The 19,455-nt window shown below is 49.2% G+C and overlaps 1 protein-coding gene across 1 annotated transcript in view; it reads right to left on the minus strand.

The window, feature by feature from the left end:
- Nucleotides 1-19,455, minus strand: part of DIS3L2 (DIS3 like 3'-5' exoribonuclease 2) — a 306,442-nt gene that overhangs the window by 44,446 nt on the left and 242,541 nt on the right. Inside the window, exon 11 of the mRNA XM_049769303.1 lies at nucleotides 11,770-11,882. Within this exon, the coding sequence (XP_049625260.1) occupies nucleotides 11,770-11,882 (113 nt within the window). The remainder of the gene's footprint in view (nucleotides 1-11,769; nucleotides 11,883-19,455) is intronic.

Below are 19,455 nucleotides of genomic sequence, written 5' to 3' on the forward strand. Positions count from 1 at the left end.
ATCTGGTCTACTGTCCTATTGTGATGTTGTCACCACACTGTTATGCTAGTTCTGGCTATGTAAGAGCACCTGCATTCAGGAATGTGATGTCTCCAGCTTTGATCCTAAGATTTCTTTGGCTGTTAGGGTCTTCTATGGTTCTCATGAGTTTGTAGTAGAACTTTCCTATTTCTGTAGAAAATGTACAGGGATTTGGGTAGGGAGTACACTGACTATGTACCACTGTGGGTGGTGTGGCCATATCTGAGTCTTTGTTGCTCTCTCCCATGAACACAGGCCATCTGTCCATTTGCTCATGTCTTCAATCCCATCCATCACGAGTTCTCTGTGTACTTAATCTTCCATTCCTTGGGTCAAAATTATTATTTTTAAAAAATTTATTAAAATTTTTGTTTTTTGCTTTTGGGAAATACCTGGTGGTGTTTAGGGGTTACTCTTGGACCTGCATTTAGGAATTACATCTGGTAGGCTCAGAGGACTACATGGGATGCCAGAGATTGAATCTGGGTTGGTCACATGCAAGGCAAATGCCCAACCTGCTGTGCTATCTCTCAGGCCTCTCCCCCATGGTCAAATTTATTTTCGAGTACTGTGTTGTTTTTGTATTGCTATATAAGTGGAACTATTTCCTTGACTTCTTGAACAGCTCGTACTTGTTAGGATGGTTGCTATCAGATAAATGAATGTGTGGCGGGAGAGATAGTACAATGGGGAGAGTGCTTGCCTTCATGTGGCCAACTGGGGTTCTACTCCCAGCATCCTATATGGTTCCCCGAGCACTGCCTGGAGTGATTGCTGAGTGCAGAGTGCTGGGTTGCCCCCCCCACCCCCCGCCCCAACTGTAAAGTGGTGGCTGTGAGTGGGGAGTTTGTAATTCATTTGTAGAGCATATGGCTTGTGTACATGCAACCCTGGATTCAATACCTCTAATGAAATAGTAAATAAAACAAAGGAAGAAACTGAAGCTTTGGATTATAGTTAGAAAGGTCACTCCAAGGGCTGAAGTGCAGCCTGGCATGTAGGACTCTTGGCACAGGGTGGGCCAGCCTAGCACTTTCTCCATACCCCATAGCATTCCTAGAGTATCCCCCAAAGTAATATAAAAAAAGCTAATTTGTTGGCCATGGTGAACCTAATATTAATAAAATTCATAGTTTTATGACTATGGTGATTTTTTTTAAGAGAATTCTGTCTCACCATATGATATGGTAAGTTGTTTTATTTTTCCATCTCAAGGAATTGGTTCAACAGTTTTATTATAGGTGGTTTAAGATTTCTGTGTAACACCACTGTTTTGGCTATTCCCTATTGAAACCTTCAGATACACATGATGTTTGACAGGCTCCAAACACCAGAATACCATTAGACAGAAGACAACAATCTAATGACAGAATTTCACTGCTCAGACAACAAAACTGATCACATGAAAACTGGACAATGAAACCTTCCAGATGGCATAATTTAATTTTATCTTTATTTTTGTTTTTTTTTTTAGGGTTACATCTACTGATGCTTAGAGGCTACTCCTTATGCTCTAGTGTCACTCCAGGCAGTGTCTTGGGGAGCCATATTTAGTGTAGGGGACTGAACTAGGACTGGCTGTAATGCAAGGCAAATGTTTTCTCTGCTATACTATCTCTCTAGTCTTATTAAAGAAAATTATTTCCTTTTTTTTTTAAAACTATGGGTCACAACCAGCAGTGCCAGGACTATTTTTGACAGGGGGGATAGATTTCTGATAGTCCTGTGCTCCTGGGTCCTTGGGGGCTACCTTGTGAATTCAGGGTTGCCTATCTCCCTGAACTGACATTTCTTTTGAACAGCATTTGATCAGCTCTTGGGAGAGCCTTAGTTGACAAGTCATATTCAAAAAGTTTCTTAAATAGGATCCAGATCTCTGTGTCTTTCCCAGGAAAATCAGGGTAATCCATGTGGTCTAGCATGACATGGCCTGTGCAATAAGTGGACCTTGCTTCTCTTGGTATATGAATCCAACCTATGCACAGCAGAGTCCCAGGGAATAGAGCTAGGCGCTGAGGGACAGATATTGTTGACTGATTGGCCTTCAGGACAGGAGACTTGAGGCCAGCATCTCAACCCTCAGCCTTCTGTGGTCCAAAAAGCCCCCTGGATACCAGTTTTGTGATCTAGGGCCCCACTATGCCTTGGCCAGGTTTAGGGCAGGCCCAGAGCAGAACACAGTGGAAGACTGAAAAAGGGAAGGGGCCCTGCTGCCATTCCTGTACCCTTGGCTTGGGCAGTTTCATACTGGTCTCACCTGTCCTTTACAGCCTCAGAAATTTGATTCTTTCTTGTCCCACATCCCCAGGGAGATTCAGCCCCTATATGGTAGACAAACTCAGTGGTCAATGCTCCCTAGAGTAGCTGGCAAAGCCCCCAGGTACCAGAAGACCATAGAGATTCCAAAGGTTTACTCACATCTCCCCTCTGCCTGTGCCACACTGGGAAGGAACAGGCACTGTGGGACAGAGGGCATCACCCCAGTTTTCCAGAGGAGAGGCATTATGCTGTGAGCTCTTCTGGAATTCTGGGAGTAGATACTCCTGATTTGGGGTGAGAGATATTCAAAGTGTGAAAAGGCCAGGGCTGGGGGCAAGTACCCTGGAACTGCAGAGCTGTCCTGGCTCTGGCCTCAATGGGCCAAAGATAATTTTCTTCTCCTTTTTTTTAAACACAGCCTCCCCTTTAACATTTTTACTGAGGTATAGGATTCTTAGCATTGCTGATTCTACTTCTCATGCACCCGTGATTCCGGTCCGCTACACCTACCAGAGTTCTGAGGCAAGTTTGGTTCTGTAGATAAGTTTGCTGTGTGTGGTCCCCTCACGATTTCTGTGTATCCCACATCTGAGACTATAAATACACTGTAGAAATGGGATCACCTGCATACAGAGCAAGGAGCGAAGAGGAATTCCGAGAAGTTTTTCCAGTTCAGAGACAGGGCACCCCATCACTTCCTCCCCAGGAAACCTGGGCTGTTTGTGCCATGGTGGTCCTCTCCCAGGAACCCATCTCTAGGACCTGTCTTGGAACCCCATCTTTCAGACCTCTCCCAGGAACCTCATTTCTCCTGGAAACCTAACTCCCCACACAACTCCAACCATTAAGCAGGCCTCAGATGCTCTACACTCCTTTTGGCCTCTCCCTGGAGCAACTCCTTCTTCCATCTGCCGAGAAGTTTCCACCTCAAACCCGGGAAATTGGGCAAACCTGCTGCCTGAGGAGGCCATGGCAGGCAATGGAGGCTCTCCCTTCTTCCTTACCCCTGCCTCAGGGTACCTGCAGGGACCCCACAAATGGCAACTAGATAGATGAGAGAGGGATTGGGGGGAGCTGAAAGGCTCCAAGCAGGGCCAGGGTGGAGCTAACGACTGGTGATGGACAGAAGGAAAGGAAAGACTGGCTTTCTAAGTATTCTGGAGGGCTGGGAAGAGCTGAGAAACTGATCCTTTGGGAAAACACTCGGCTGCCCAGGCGGCTGGGTGGGGGCATGTCCAGGCCTCAAGGCCGTGGTCCCCGCAGCAGAAACAGTCGGGTAAGCCACAGCTGGGCGGGCCAAGGTCAGCAGCGGGTGAGCCAGGCCGAGCCTGTGACCTGGGGAAGCTATAGAAGAAAATTTATGCATCTAGGAACAAGGGAAGGCACCGGCTGCACACATGGCTCAAACTCCCAGGGTTGGGTGTGGACTTCTGGGGGTGGGGGAGGTGCCAGGAGGTCCTCTCTGACCTTCTAGCCAGACACTTGTGATGCCTTCCATGCCCTCTGGCCCTCTAAGAACCATGTGAACTTCCCAGGTTTTCTTTGCGGAAATGGAGGTTTTAACCACTAGTTCCCACTGGCACCAGGGAACAAGGTAAAGGAAGCAGTCATTTGTTTGCCAGCCAACATGCTGGAAGAGTTTTCTTTTCCATATCAACACTTCCATGAATTCTGAATTTGATCAACTTATCTACCCTGATGGACGTGAACAAAATATCAACACTCTGACAACATGTTGGGGCCAGGAAGGAGCCTCTTAAAAGCGCCCACACCGCAGAGACAAGCTTCCAGCCCCAGCTCTGAGCTCTATTAAAGAAGCACCAGTAAAATTGTTTGTGGAGATTTATGGGCAAGCTTTCATTTGAGTTGCTTCACACCTAAAATAACATGAGTGTCTGGGCCCATAGGCAGAAAATATAGGCTTAGGTTTTTAGTGTTGAGACTTTCTTTTACTTAGAAAACTCTAACCACTTGTTTTCTTTAATTACCTTAAAACAATTGCTCACTTGCATTTCCCTCTCAGAGAAATGAGACATAGTGCCGAAGATCTGCTTTCTTCTATCACAAAGAGGAGCTTCAGGGCTGGAGCAATAGTATATGTACACAGGGTGTTTGCCCTTGCAGGTGGCCAACCCAGATTTGATCCCTAGTACTACATATGGTTTCCTGAGCAATAAGCTAGGGGTAATCCTAGATGACTTAGATGACCCATCGAGCACTATTGGGACAAGTGCCAAACCATAAAAACAACAAAACAGGGGCTGGTGAGGTAGCGCTAGAGGTAAGGTGTCTGCCTGGCAAGCGCTAGCCAAGGAAGGACCACGGTTCGATCCCCCAGTGTCCCATATAGTCCCCCCAAGCCAGGGGCGATTTCTGAGCGCTTAGCCAGGAGTAACCCCTGAGCATCAAACGGGTGTGGATCAAAAAACAAACAAACAAACAAACCAACAAAACAAACAAAACAAAACAAAACCCCAAACTCAAAGAGTGGCTTTCAATATAGTGGAAAATGTTTAAGCACATCTTTCTTCCTGGGTACCCATATCTATTGCTAATGAACAAGCAGAGATACATCATGGCGACTAAAATCCCAACAAGACACAACTTTCAGTGGAAAAGTGACATACTTCCTATAGAGAAAAGCAAGACACAATTTCCAGAGAAGAAGACCAAGACCCTACTAGGGTAACTGAATCCAAGGTGGCATTTCTCAATCTACTCAACATGGTCCCCTTCTACCCTATTTCCTGTGTTCACCTCTTACTGGTTGGCCCCTAGTCTTCTGCTATGGCCTCTTTCCTACTGGTATGACTTTTCAGTCCCCAGGAACATCTGACATATATAATGAAACTGAGGAAGAACCTTAGATAACCTACCTGTTCCAGATGGGAATATGACCAGAATTTTCTCAATGCAACCCCTCACCACCACACCTCACTACCACACCTTGCCCGCTTGGAAATGGGGAGGATGGTTATGTTATGTGTGACTGTTGAGACTCAGAGGAGAGATGAGAGGAGCAGAGATGTGGAGGAATGAGAATAGACTTGTAGGATAGAGCAGAGGCTCTGTGGAGAGAGAAAAGTCTAAGGAGAGAACAGGGAGTTGGAGGAGAGAGCAGAGAATTGTCAAGGAGAGCAGAGACTAGGAGGAGAGAGCAGAATTGTTGGAGAAGAGAGAATTTGACTCAGAGGGAGGACTGACTCAGAAAGAGACTCAGAAACCAGAGTGTCTGGAGAGAGACACACAGAGAGAGAATTGGAGGACAGAGTTGAGACTCAGGAGAGAGAGAAAGAGAGCAGAGACTCAGAGGAGAGACAAAAAATTGGAAGAAAGAGACTCAGAGGAGAGAGCTGCTCTGAAGACCTTTATGGGTAGTCAGGGAAAAGAACTAAAAGCTCCTGTCCATGGTCCTTTCGGAAAGAAGAAAGAGGAGAAAGGGAAGTCAGAGTCAGGCTTAAAAAGAACCTCGAAGACTAATCTCAAGGAGATGCCGAGACGCTGAATCAACTCAGTTCCACAGCTGCTGGAGTGTGCAGTCACAGATGTGGCCACACAACACACTCAAACTTTATAGTAGTTGATGACCCAGTAGGAACACAGCAAACTAGATGGGAAAGTTGCACAGAAGCCCACTAAGTTCAATGAGCTTGCAAAACCAAAAACATACCAATTTTTATTGAGAAGGCTTAATTAACAGCAACCAACTCAGTAAATATTCAGAAAATGATTTAGTTAACACCATTGTGAGCTACGACAATTTTCACAAATTTTCTTTTTTTTTTTTTTGGTTTTTGGGCCACACCCTGTGACGCTCAGGGGTTACTCCTGGCTATGCGCTCAGAAGTTGCTCCTGGCTTCTTGGGGGACCATATGGGGCGCCGGGGGATCGAACCTCGGTCCGTCCTAGGCTAGCGCAGGCAAGGCAGGCACTTTACCTCCAGCGCCACTGCCCGGCCCCCACAAATTTTCTTTTACTGAACTATTTTTTCCCAATGATTCCATTTGCCATTTTATTTTAACAAGCTATATAAAGTAAATTATTGTGTGCCTGCTCAGGGGGCAGGCTTTGGGATAGGTGGAAAACTGGGAAACTGGTGGAGGGAAGGTCACACTGGTGGTGGGATTGTTGTTGGAACATTGGATGCCTGAAACAACTGTAGTACGAAAACCTTTCTAAATCACAGTGTTTAAAACATTTAAACACTTAACATTTAACAGTTTCAAACATTTAAAAAAATGAGCCAAAAGGCACAGCTGCTGTATCCAAAGTTGGGAGACAATGCCTAAACTTCTGTAAAGCTGAGAACAGTGCTAGGTATCAGCACCCCCACAGCCTGCCCATTTCTTGGGGGCAAGAGGCCTCCAAATCCCTCAGTTGACCTGCTGTTTTCTGGAGTGGTCTAAGTCTGCCATGCTGACATTAGTGCTTTCTCACATGGACCTGAGATGTGGAAAGAGACATCTAGTCTCTGAGACTGTTCTACTAGTCCCAGTGGCTCTACCCTGTAGGCAGCATTCCTCAATCTCCACATCCTTGGGACATCTGGGATTTCTCCTTCTGATTTTGGCCCTCCTGGTGGACTCCATTTTTTGGGTGGGTGGGGTACAAACAGATTCACTCTTGACCTAAGAGAGCAGATGCCAGTAAGCAGTGGTATTCCTGGAGATCAGAGGTATAACTTGGGACTCTGGCTGTGTAAGCAAGAGCACTGGGAGGAGTGGGAAGCTGGGGAAAGAGTTGACAGCCATGTTCTGAGAGATGCTGTCAGTAGCACCCAAAGGTAAGTGTACACACACCCAGGGGGAGTCAGTAGTCCCTGACATCCAGATGTGATGGGCCAATTCCTCATTCTCATCCTGTTCAGCCCCCAAACGAACGCATAGTGTTCCATGAAATTCATGGCTCCTCAGGGATGGGCATGAAGACATGGAAGCTCGTTACTGTGCTTCAGGAGTGAAAGAAACTGGGGATGGGGTATACTGATAATAGGACAGGGAGGGACACCAGCTAAATTTGGTCCTATGCAATAAGGTCTCATTTGGCTATGCAAAGGTCAGGCCCCCCAGCCAGATACCAGCCCCAATCATAGTGAAGGAGCTAGTGAAAGGTTTCAGATGAGGTTTGTCTCTCGTGTAGCAGGCAGAGCTCTGAGAGTTGCTCTGTGCTCTAGCCTGAAAAGAGACAAGAGGGATGATGGGGCAGCAGGAGGCAAGGCTATTCTTCTTAGCTCCACAGGCTGACAAATGATAGCTCTGTCCTATTTAGGGCTGTGACAGAGGCTGTGGGCAAGAGGACCACAGCTCTTAATGAATCTGGCTGCCATTAAGGCCTAAAATAGGTCTTTCCTGCATTTAACATGTAAAAAGTCTTGACTTTGGTCTGTATGGGGATCTATAGTTCTCAGGAACTGTGGTGCTTGGAGGTTGCTCCTGATGGTGCTTAGCAGTTTAAACCTGCTGCATTCAGACCTTTAGGTCCCCACCCCGGGTTCCTGACCTAGATTACTTTGAGCAGTCTGGGTGCAAAGATGAACAGAGACTTTGGCTCACAACCCTCCGATTCCCTGATTCCATCCTTATTCAATGCACAGCCTTTCCTGGACCAACATTCCCAGGAGAATCTCCCAGCAGAACTGAAGAGTGTGCACAAGTGCATCATTTCACCTGCATCACTTTCATCTCTCCCAGCAAACACTATTCCCGTGCTGTACAGCTTACGAGGTTGGCAAATGTCATGGTTTACAGTATCAGATGTAAATTTGTTGCCATCAAAGAGCCTGTGCTTTATATACCCTTTTGCCCTCCTCTCTGTTCCTAACAGCCATTGATCATTTTACTATCTCCATAAATCTGTATTTTCTAAAATGTTCTATCTGTGGCATCAGGTAGCCTGTAGCCCTAGACAAGAGATTTCACTTAGCAGGAAGTATGGAAGTTCTTTCTGTGTCTTCTCCTGCCTTGTCTTGTGTAGAGAGACCACAGTTCATCCACTCACCTACTTAAGTACATCTTAGCTGCTCCCAGCTTTAAAAGAATATAAATATAAACATCTGTGAAGAGGTTTTTATGGGAACATAAAAGTTTTTTGTTTAAACTCCCGAGTAAATATCAAGAAATGAGATTGCTAGATCATATGATTAAGCATAGGCCTGACTTTAGGGCCAGAGAGATGGTTGAGAGTGAAAGTATTTGTCTTGCAAGTGATTGACCCTAGTACCATAGGGTCTTCTGAGAATCACTGATTGTGGCTCTCCCACCCAGGCAATGGCCCAGGCCATTCCCACACTGCAAAGACTTGAGCATACTCAAGGCCCTCACATTGGATCATCACCTCATCCTATTGAGAGTCGGGGAGGGAACCCTAAGCCTCTATGCAGTACCCTCTTCCCTCAAATAAAAAAGGTTTGTTTGTTTTGGGGTCACACCTGGCTGTGTGCAGATCTCAATCCTGGCTTTTCGCTCAGGGATCACTCTTGACAGGTTCAGAGGACCATATGGCAGCATCCTATCTGCTGTACTATCTCTCTGGCCCCAAGAATGACTTTGTTTTATAAGAAACTACCATAATGCCCTCTAAAATGGTTGTGCCCAGCTGCATAACCATCACCAATGACCATGTTTCTCCTGGACTTTGGTCAGTCTGATTGGTGATGGTGGCATCTCACTGTTTTGATTTGCACTTCTCTGATGCTACATGCCAATATCTGCCTTTTTCTGTGCCAATTTGCCTTCTCCAGGAGAAGTGTCTATAAGGAGTCTGGCCCATTCTTAACTGGGTGGGTTAATTTTTTTAACTTGATATTTAAGAGTTCTGTGTATATTTTGGATAACAAAAGTTTTACTGGATGTGTGTTTTGCAAATATTTTATTTTGCTTTTGTTTTGGGGTCACACCCAGTGGCACTCAGGGGTTACTCCTGGCCCTTTGATCAGAAATCTTCCTGGCTGGCTTGGGGGACCTTATGAGAAGCTGGGATTCAAAATATCGTCCATCCTGGGTTGGCTGCATGCAAGGCAAACTCCCTACCACTGTGCTATCTCTCAGACCCATGCAAATATTTTATTTTGATCGATGGCTTGTGTGTTCATTCTCTTAACAGTCTTTTGGAGAGCTCAAATTAATGTAAGCTTTAATGAAAGTGCTGCTTACCAACTCCTTCTGTCCTGGAAATTCATTGATGTTATAGCTAAGTCATCATGAAACTGAGACCTCGAGTTACTCTTCCAAAAGTCCTTCCTTTTCAAGAAGTCCTGCCTTCTTCAGGACTTTCATAGTCCTGTGTTGTACCTTTATGCCTGCAATCCATTTTGAGTTCATTTTTATCCCTTTTCTTTTGAGTAGCTGATTGCTGAGGCAGACAGACTGGGAACACGAGAGAGAGCAACTCTCAGTGATACTTGGTAAACAGTAGAAATCCTCGGAACTTTTGCCTCGGGGGATCTGTTCTGGAGCTGCCAACCCCTTTGTGGGCACCGGGCCGGCAGCCAGTGGGAACTGGAGTCCAGGCACCCTAGATCACAGCCTTCCTGGGGTTGGCATGAATACCACTGCTAGAAGCGGCCAGGACCATGTGGGTGAGGTGGGGGTGTCTGAGGCAAGGGTGGGGACATGAGTGATGATCCTGCCTCATGACAAGCTCTCCGGTCAGCAGAGGTTCTGTGCTCTGATTGCTAGCAGATGGCCGAGCATACAGAAGCCAGAGGACATTCTGGCTGAGACCTGGCAGAGGTAGTGGACATCTATGGAAGGTCCTGAGTATGGCTGATGAGCAGACAATGGTCACGGTTAAAGTTGACCCATGAGCAAGAGGGAGGGGTCAAGATGGGCCTACCACAAGTAGCATCTCCTCTTGTGGGCACACGTTGCAAGCTTCAGGCCCTCAGCACTCTGACACTGGAGCACAGCCCATCTCTGTGTCTGAATGATCACTGGGCAGCTGGGAAAGATGGAGATACCCCTGGAGCAAAGACCTCAGTGACCATTCTGGGTTCTCCAGCTGGAAAAAATTGTCTTTTCAGAGGATCCACATGGAGGTGTGGAGATAGGACCATAGGAAAGGCACCAAACTCGCATGCAGCTGGGCCTAGTCTGACACACTGTCAGCACAACAGATGTAGGATTGATGCTGGGTCAGGAAGGACCCCAGAGGAGGGAAAACAGCAGGAATGACAGTTCTGGTGGCCAGGAGTGCATGAGAAGGAGTATCAATGAGAAAAATGCTGCATGAGGGGGATACTGGACTGCTCCAAGTCTTGTACCCAGATCTGTGGCCTCCAGAGGCTGGGCCCAGAAAACCACCCTCCAGGTCTCTCAGGATCATCTGCCTGGCACCCCATCTGTACTCTCATCCAGTTTGACCAGCAGGTGGATTTTCTGAGGTCTTGGGGAGCTCAGAGGTTGCTTTTGCCTTCTGCCAGCTCCAGAAAGCATACGGGCACACTGGTAACTATCAGTCAGGGCAAGTAGAAGGAAACTAGGCAGCTGATTCCTTTCCGAATGAAAGGATCTTGGGAAGTGCCGAGAATGGAATGAGCCCAACAGTACCGGCATAGATTCTAAGGGGTAAGGAGGCCATATAAGGGGCTGCTGGTATCCTGGACACTCTCTCCCTCCAGTGCACACCCAGAGGGGAGGAAGGCCCATGCAAGTGTAGGGAGAAACCCCAAAATAAATTCCTGATGGGGGAAAGGCATACGCAGGTCAAATCAGAGATGCGTGACCTGGAAGAGGAAGAAACTGGGGAGTAGGAAGAGAAAGGACTTTGACTGACCTCTGGCCACTGCATAGCCCATGGCTTGGGCACCTTTGAAGATGCAAAGACTTGGCAGGAGTGGCAGAATGGGGGTGGGCAGGCAAGGCCCAGACATCTCCTCACCCCCTCTGCGACCCCAGAGCGCAGGCTGGTGTGGGTTCTCCATATTTTCTCACAAATATCATGGTACAAGGCATCCGTGTGTGTAGATGGTGCAGGAGTGTAGCATACAGAATGGGGGAGACAAGTGCTTTCACCTAATCTCATGGAACCTCACAGTGGTATCGGCTGAGCCTGCCGGGTCTGTGCCAACCTATTTTCTCTGGAACACTGACTCTTACCCTTACTGTATGGCTGGCGGACCTGTGCTTGGCACCTCTTGAATTGGTTCTTGATGGCCAGGTAATGTCCCAATAGGAGAACTGACCAGCAAGGGGCACACTGACACCCTGTGTATGTTAATAAGACCATGTGTGCTGTGAGAGAGGATGGGCAGGAGGATGGTGGGGTCAAGAAGATGGAACAGGAGAAGGACTCCTGCTCACATCCCTACAACCTCAGCTCTGTTCCTGGCACCGCAGTAGGCCCCAGAGCCAGGAATAAGCCCCCAGCACTGCCAGGTGTGGACTCAAACCCCCAAAAGAAAGATATTCCTCATGGTTTGTTATTTTAAGAGAAGGGAAAAGAAAGGAAACTGATAATACAGAAGCGTGGGAGTGGAGGCACATTTTTACCTTCTGAACCAAGTAGACACTTGTAGCTCTCTCTGCTGCCATTTGATCCAGCTCGGACCCCTCAGGAACAAAGTAGCTCACGTCAGCAATGTGGACCCCCACTTCAAAGGAGCCTGTGGATGTAGGAGGGGGGTCAGCAGGGCAGAGAAGGCAAACATGGGATTGTGGTCTTCTGGGGCCAGAGTTGGACCTCTACCATGTGCCTTAGGATCTTTCCTTTCCTGAGGAACCCAAAGAGCCTCAAGGTCTATTGTTTTAGGACCACACTCACCTACCTGGCAGTGCTCAGGTTCACTCCAAGCTCTATATCCTGGCTCTGTGCTCAGGAATAATTCCTGGCTGTGCTCATGGCTCACACCTCGGGGGAACTGTCTGTGGTGCGTCCTACCCATCATCCTCTCTTGGACTCAGAGGCTGCTATTTTGATCCTCAGAAGAACAGCCTCCCCATCTCTGTCCCTCTAGTCTGAGGGTACATCAACACAAACAGACTCAGATTGCACTTGCGCGCGCGCGCGCACACACACACACACACACACACACACGAAGACTCAGATTGTCCAATAAGCACAACCCTTCAGGCCAGAGCAGAGAGGACCTGAGCCTGCAGGCCCTGCCTCTGGGGACACTCTCCTTCTTATAGGGCAGGTACAACCCATCCTCTTCCTGGCTATAGGGATGCGCTCCTTGTAGGGGGCTCATGACTGGTGGGAACCTCCTTCATTTCCAGCCATCTCCCGTCTCCCACTCACAACCCTGTTGCTTATGCTCAGCTTACCCATGGACTCCCTTTCCCTTGTGAGGACCCAGGCAAAACCCCTAAGTTGGAAGTGGGTCTCTGTCCCTCAAAACTCCTCTTGTTCTATGGAAGCAAGCCTTCCCACCTGTGGCCTCTCCCTCGATGAGCTTTCCTAGCTGTCTTTTGGTCTAAGGTCAAAAGTGGCATAAGGTCAAGTTACCCACAGATGTGTGCCCAGGAGGCCGTGGGACACATGCCAGAAACTCCACAATCCCCGTTGTGGGGATTCCTTGGCCTGCTGCCTCTCCTTTCTGGAATATGAAACTTGTCCCATCCTTAGTGTGGTCTCTCCCTTCTTGATGGGGCTCTCTGTTCTAGGGCAGGGAAGGCTATCCCTCTATGGGCCGGGGTGCTCATTCTTTTTTTTTTTTTTGTTTTGTTTTTGTTTTTGGGCCACACCCGGCGTTGCTCAGGGGTAACTCCTGGCTGTCTGCTCAGAAATAGCTCCTGGCAGGCACGGGGGACCATATGGGACACCGGGATTCGAACCAACCACCTTTGGTCCTGGATTGGCTGCTTGCAAGGCAAACGCCGCTGTGCTATCTCTCCGGGCCCAGCGGGTGCTCATTCTTGAACACCCCACCTGTTACCTCATCAAACCTATGTGAGTGGACATGCACACATGCTTGCACCATGGGACTGAAAAATGCAGATGGCTGGAAGGGAGAAGCCCAGGCTGCTGTGGAAGCACCCCTGAGCTTAATGGTCTATTCTGGGTGCTCACTGTGGGACTAATGCAGTCATGTACCTCAGTGGATTTACCCTATATGCTTTCAGGAGCTGGCAGGATTTCCAGGGAGGGTTTCTGCTGGGGTTCAGGCTAAGTCTGCAGTTACCAAATAATCAGGTCAGATACAAAATAATTGACCGCAAAAAACTTGGGAGAATTGGGGTCTCATCTGACACTGGGGTGCTGCCTGTGGATATGGTAGTTTGGGAGTCAGTTGAGGTCCCTGAGCTGATGGCTGAGCCCTGACCAACGCCTGGCACCACTCCTCATGTCTCTAGAGATCAGACAGCACCAGAGCTGTGCATTCTGGAACCAAGATTCACTTCCTTGGGGAATTGAATTCTGACATGGGAATTGTTGAGACGTCCCAAGAGTGGGGGTGAGGGTAATCCAAAGGGAAGGAAAAGAAAGCAAGTTCCCCCAACTCCCTGATTTCTTACTCCAGACCCACCCCCCCCCATCTCCAGGCAGACATCAAGAGAAAGTATGGTCAGTGGTTTGTGAAGGTGGAACAAAAGCCACCAGCTCTAGCCCCAAGTCCACTGCATTGGGAGCCTGGGTTGAACTCACTTTTCCCTGTGGAGGCCTACTGGGGATTCCCCAGTTGTGAGGCTATGTCAGCAAGGCCAGGGCAACTGTCCCACAAAGATCAAATCACCACTCAAAGAAGGTAGTCTATGGGGCTGCCTTTGGAAGTTGATGCTGTATAATGTATTGTTCTTAAAGGTTAATCGTGACTGAAGGAAGCACAACGCTCATTATCATTACTTCATGCACTAGGCCATAATGTAAAGCTCAGCCAGTGTTGTGACTACACATATGAACTTTTGATCCCAAGTCAGGATGAACAAACTGACAGAGTCCATGACGGGAGATTAAACATGCAGAAAGCCAATGGAAACACACTTGAGAGGCTTTGGTTTCACTGCCTGATCCCGCAGAGCCCATTCTCTTGAGTTCTCTTCTTTGGCCCCTTCCATATGGAAATCCTGAGAAAATATTTCATGACATATATTTATATAATGTGAACTTGCAGAAACCCTCGAGGTGGAAAAGCTTAAGTTCTGATTCCATCAAAGAGCAAACTCAAGTCCATGTGGTTCTACACTCTCTGAGGTCATGACACGAAGGGCCAGGCTGCTGGCTTTGGGGAAAGAACATCCGACTTTCATCTGTCACGACAAAGAGATTTTCCAGGTTTGTGTTGAACTAAAATAACTTTTCTTTCCTGAGGCAGAGGTGAATGATGAGGGATCTGCAGGGTGCAGGGTGAAACCATTCCCATGGGGGCACAGCTAGCCTCTCTTTAACTGGGGACCTCAAACTGCAAAGAAGACAAATACACCTTTGAATGAACTTGGGAGGCCCTTACAAGGTGGTGTCCAGTTAGAACACCAAAAGAGCCTGAGAGGGAGCCTTCCACACCACCTTTCCTGTGCCAGCTTCCTGACCAGCCCGTTGGCCAGAAGTTTCTGCCAGGGCCCCTGAGATAGTCTTTGAGCTGGAAGGCAAGTGTCCCATGGGGGAGGGGGCACTAGAATCCTAGTAAAGGACTTGCAAGGTGTGGTGGAGTGTACTGAACCCCTAGATCAGGGGTCTCAAACTCAATGTACCTGGGGGCCGAAGGAGGCAAAGTTGGGGTGATCCTTGAGTGCAAAGTTAGTAGTAAGCCTTGAACATTGGGGGGTGTGACCCAAACAACTAAAACAAAACAAAACCAAAAAAAGATTCCTCTAGGGCAGGGCCACAAAATGTTGTATGGAGGGCCATTTGCAGCCCATGGGCCGCGAGTTTGAGACCCCTGCAAGGCAAGTTGAGTTGAAATATCTCAAATTATTCTTAATCCGAGAGAACAGGTGTGAATTCTGGATCTGGAAACAGCTCATGGACGTAATAATGACACTGATGGCCATGCGGCTGGTCAGCACAGCTGTGGTGGCCTTTCACTCACAAGCTGCTTCAGTGCCAGGAGAACCACACATATTTTTCAGACTTAGGAAAGTAAGCTGGGTGTCATAGATGAAGTCATCATGGCACAAGAAGACCCAAGTCACTTTTTCTTTTTTTTTTTTTTTTTTGGTTTTTGGGCCACACCCAGCGGTGCTCAGGGGTTACTCCTGGCTGTCTGCTCAGAAATAGCTCCTGGCAGGCACGGGGGACCATATGGGACACCGGGATTCGAACCAACCACCTTTGGTCCTGGATCGGCTGCTTGCAAGGCAAACGCCGCTGTGCTATCTCTCCGGGCCCCCAAGTCACTTTTTCAAAGTTTGCCCAGCTGGTCACTAACATACTCCAGCTGGTTGTCACCAAGCACTTTTCTGCATTCATGGGGCCCTGGGTTAAATCCCCAGCACCACAAAACCAAACATAAAACAGTAAAAGCCGATGGAAGTCAGAGTCTGGACCCTTTCTCTCCCCCACCAGCCCAACCTATGTCAACTCCAGGGCAGTTTAGCCCCTCCCCTAATAGAAGCCAAAGCTGGCTATGACACTCACTCCAGCTGGTTTCCCATGGGTTCTCTGAGTCCCACAGCCTCCTCCCCACCAACAGGGTACCATTATAGAAGCACAAGTTCTTCTTAATTACAAGGGCCACCAACTCAACTAAAATGCTTCAAATTCACTCAGGTGATACCTTCAAGGGTTGCTTTCCCAGAAATGGGTTGTGAGAGGACCTAGAAAAGGTCAGTGCCATGGATTAGGGCCATAGCTGAGGCTGGGGAGGATCAGGGCCATGTGTGAGGAGGATCAGCATTGTGTTCTGGAGCTGGGGAGGGTCAAGGCTGTGTTTTAGAGTTGAAGAGGCTAGCACCTTCAAGTCTTGGGCATCAGAATTACCTTCCCTTGGTGGATGCTGGACAGAGACAGATACCCTCTGTGTCCATCTGTGGCCAACCAGGCTTTTGCTGCTCTCTCTGGCCCCGTCACGAAGGGCAGGTTGGTTTTAGCCTTTCCAGTCCTACTGGCCTGATCATGGGTCCCTCAGGCTTGATAACTGTGCCCCCTTGAGACCCTATCTTTCTGCTCCTCATCTCAGTTTGTGTGCAGCCCACAGCCACCTTCTCTCTCCTCTTCTTCCCTATACTCCCCTCCACTGCCCTCCCCGATCCTCTCTTCCTTCTCCATGTCCCTCTCTTTCCCTCCAAGTCCCCCCTCTCCTTTTGTCCTCCATGCCCCTCTCCTGATTCCCTACATTTATGGCCCCCTCATGGCTCCTCTCTTGGAAGGCCTGCCCCGGAGTCCAAGCACCGGCTCTGGAATCTGGTCTCCTCCAGCTGTGCCAGCACCCGACAGACGTCCCGGAGTCAGACTGACGCACACTAAGGCCGGCTGGGAAATGCCACTTATGTCCCCCAGGCAATAGCCATGGCAACAGGATTTCACAGTGGAAGCAGCTGAGGATCAAGGGACTCACAGTTAGAAGTTCTCACACTCGCAACCCCACCCCCACCCCTCGCCCCTGCCCCCAGCAAAGTCCATTCTCAAGCTGGGTTTTCATCCTCGATATGAGGTCCCCTCCAGCAAAGTCTGAGGGTGCCACCTCTACCTGACCCATCCCAGCCAGCTTGACTCTCCCCCCTCGCTCCTCACTACCTGCTGTCTGAGCCCACTTACATCTCTGCCACCCCACAAACCGTACTCACGCCACGCTAGTACCCTTTCCAAGATGGCACTGTCCCTGCCAGCCTGCCATGTTAGGCCTCCAAGGCCTGCGCTTACAGACCCATGTCACACCCCTTTGTAGCCTGAATTAGCAGTTTCACTCTTCCCCTGCTCCCTGTCCCCCTGGTGGGCACCTCTGAAAGCTATGCATCAGGCTCTGGCTTTCTTCCAGCACCTCTGCCAGAGTCGCCCTCTGTCTTCTACCATGGTACTCGCTGCCTTGGGAGGGTGGGAGGTTGTCACAAAGTCCAAGGAGAGTGACAAAGCCACTTCAGTGGACTCAGCGCTCCAAGAGCACTCCTGTCTACACACAGTTTCCCCTCCCAAGCCCAAATTCCTCTCCACTGTTGCTGTGCTGCTCTGAGAGGGCCATACTGGGCACAAAGCACAGATAAGCACCTCTGGCCGATCCAAGTAGCCAGCAGACAAGAACCAGCCATAATGGCTGTACCATGCCCAGTAGGACTTCAAGTGTCTAACAGAGGCATCTACCCACTCCAGCAGCCGCTTGGCTGCCACTGTGTTCTGCTCTGCAGCAAGTGCTCTCCAGGGTTTGGAAAATGGACTCAGAAGAAATTCCATGGATGAGTCTCTGAAGGGAGTTCCATGCAGTAATGGAGACACAGATCACAAGTAGGTGAAATGGATGCCAAGGCCACAGGAACAAGGAAGAGGGCTCAAGAGAGGGGAACAGGGAACGGGCTGAAGAATTGGGACCCAGCTCAGATTCCCCAGGGATTAAAAGGGAACCTGGCCCATGAGGACATGGGGGAGACACCTCACGGTGTCATAGGTATAGTGTGGTGCACCCATGCAGAGATGGAAGAGGAGGGGGTACAGAACCAGAAGGGCCAGGGGCAGGAGGCAGTCCTGAGAGATATGGCTGTGCTGGCTCCAGGGGAAGCAGCCTCACTCACTTACAGGGTGAGGCTAACCAGGGGTCCTCAAACTTTTTAAACAGGGGGCCAGTTCACTGTCCTTCAGACCGTTGGAGGGCCAGCTTATAGTAAAAACAAAAATTATGAACAAATTTCTATGCACACTGCATATATCTTATTCAGAAGTGAAGAAACAAAATGGGAATAAATACAATATGTGGCCCGAGGGCCGTAGTTTGAAGACCCCTGGAAGCGGACACAGCCCACTCTCAGCCCCTGCCCTCTGTGCAGCCACAGGGCAGCACAGCATCCCACACCAGTTCCCTCAGGACAGTGTAGGCAGAAGAGGAAAAGCTGCACCACTGAATAGCTGCATGGATAGAAGGGACTGGGCTTCACACACTGGGGCCTGGGGGCATGCTGTGACACCCCACAACAGGAGCCTTTCAGGCACAAGAAAACAAAACAGTGATCTGGAAGCTTGGAGAAGGTGAGGGAAGCAAGAGGTAAAGAGGAAGGGGTAGTGGGCTAGTCAGACATGACAGAAGTCGGGCGAGGCCTCACATCTACCTGGTGGCTTATCCTGAGTCCCACCTTCTAGGAGGGCTTTAGTATATGCTCAAATTGGGCTGCTAGGCATGAGGGAACGACAGCTCACATGCCTTCCAGGGCCGTGCGGTAATGGGTTATGTAAGCCAGCGCCAAAGCTGGACACTGGGTTGGCAGGCCTGGAGGAACTCCATGGCTGTGATGTGGTAATGGTTGGAGGGTATTTCATGGGCTTAAAAGAAGTCAAAGAAAAAAAAATGAAGTCAAAAAAAAATTCTGGAAAGCCAGGCTAAGTGCCCAGATCTGAGGACAAGGCTGTTCAGCCATTCTTGGTTCCTCCTGAGGGCCAGGACTTGAGAAGGAGTATCTGTTCTGTCCCTTTCCTCTTGCCACCCAGCACAGGGTTAACGGGCTTTAGCTGCAAACTCCAGGACTGGTGAGCTCACCTCGGCAGTGGAGAGAACCTTTTCCCTTCGTTATTACAGAGGGCCTATCAATCTGCAAGTACTCAACAAAACTGCCCACACTGCAGTTTCTGGCGTGTTCCTTCTGATTCTCAGGAATCCCAGTTTAAATTTATATGAACAGCATGGAAGAGGAACACCCAGGTAGCCGGCTCCACTCTGCCCCTTCCAAGTACTGTGAGCAATGGCCCCCGCACTGAGACTGCGCGGGGGAACCTGCAGCCTGGCGCGCCCAGGCGGTGTCTGGGAATTTCCAGGCGCTCAGGGAGAAGAGGGGGAAGCCGGGGTCAGCCGGTCAGGCCAGGGACAGTGAGAGCAGCACACAGTTTGAGGTTGTGCAGTGCCCACCAGGGAACATGAGGGGAGCAGAGGGTTCCGGAAGGTGGTTTTGGGTGAGGAGTTCTAATTATGAAGGCTGGCAGGAAGGATGCGCGCGCTCGTGTGTGTGTGTGTGTGTGTGTGTGTGTGTGTGTGTGTGAGAGAGAGAGAGAGAGAGAGAGAGAGAGAGAGAGTGTGTGTGTGTGTGTGTGTGTGTGTGGCGGGGAGGGGGGGTGATGGAGGTAGCAACAAGATGGGCCATGGGCTCAAGGATGCAGGAGAA

Source organism: Suncus etruscus, chromosome 2 (assembly GCF_024139225.1).
Source record: "Suncus etruscus isolate mSunEtr1 chromosome 2, mSunEtr1.pri.cur, whole genome shotgun sequence".
Taxonomy (NCBI): Eukaryota; Metazoa; Chordata; class Mammalia; order Eulipotyphla; family Soricidae; genus Suncus; species Suncus etruscus.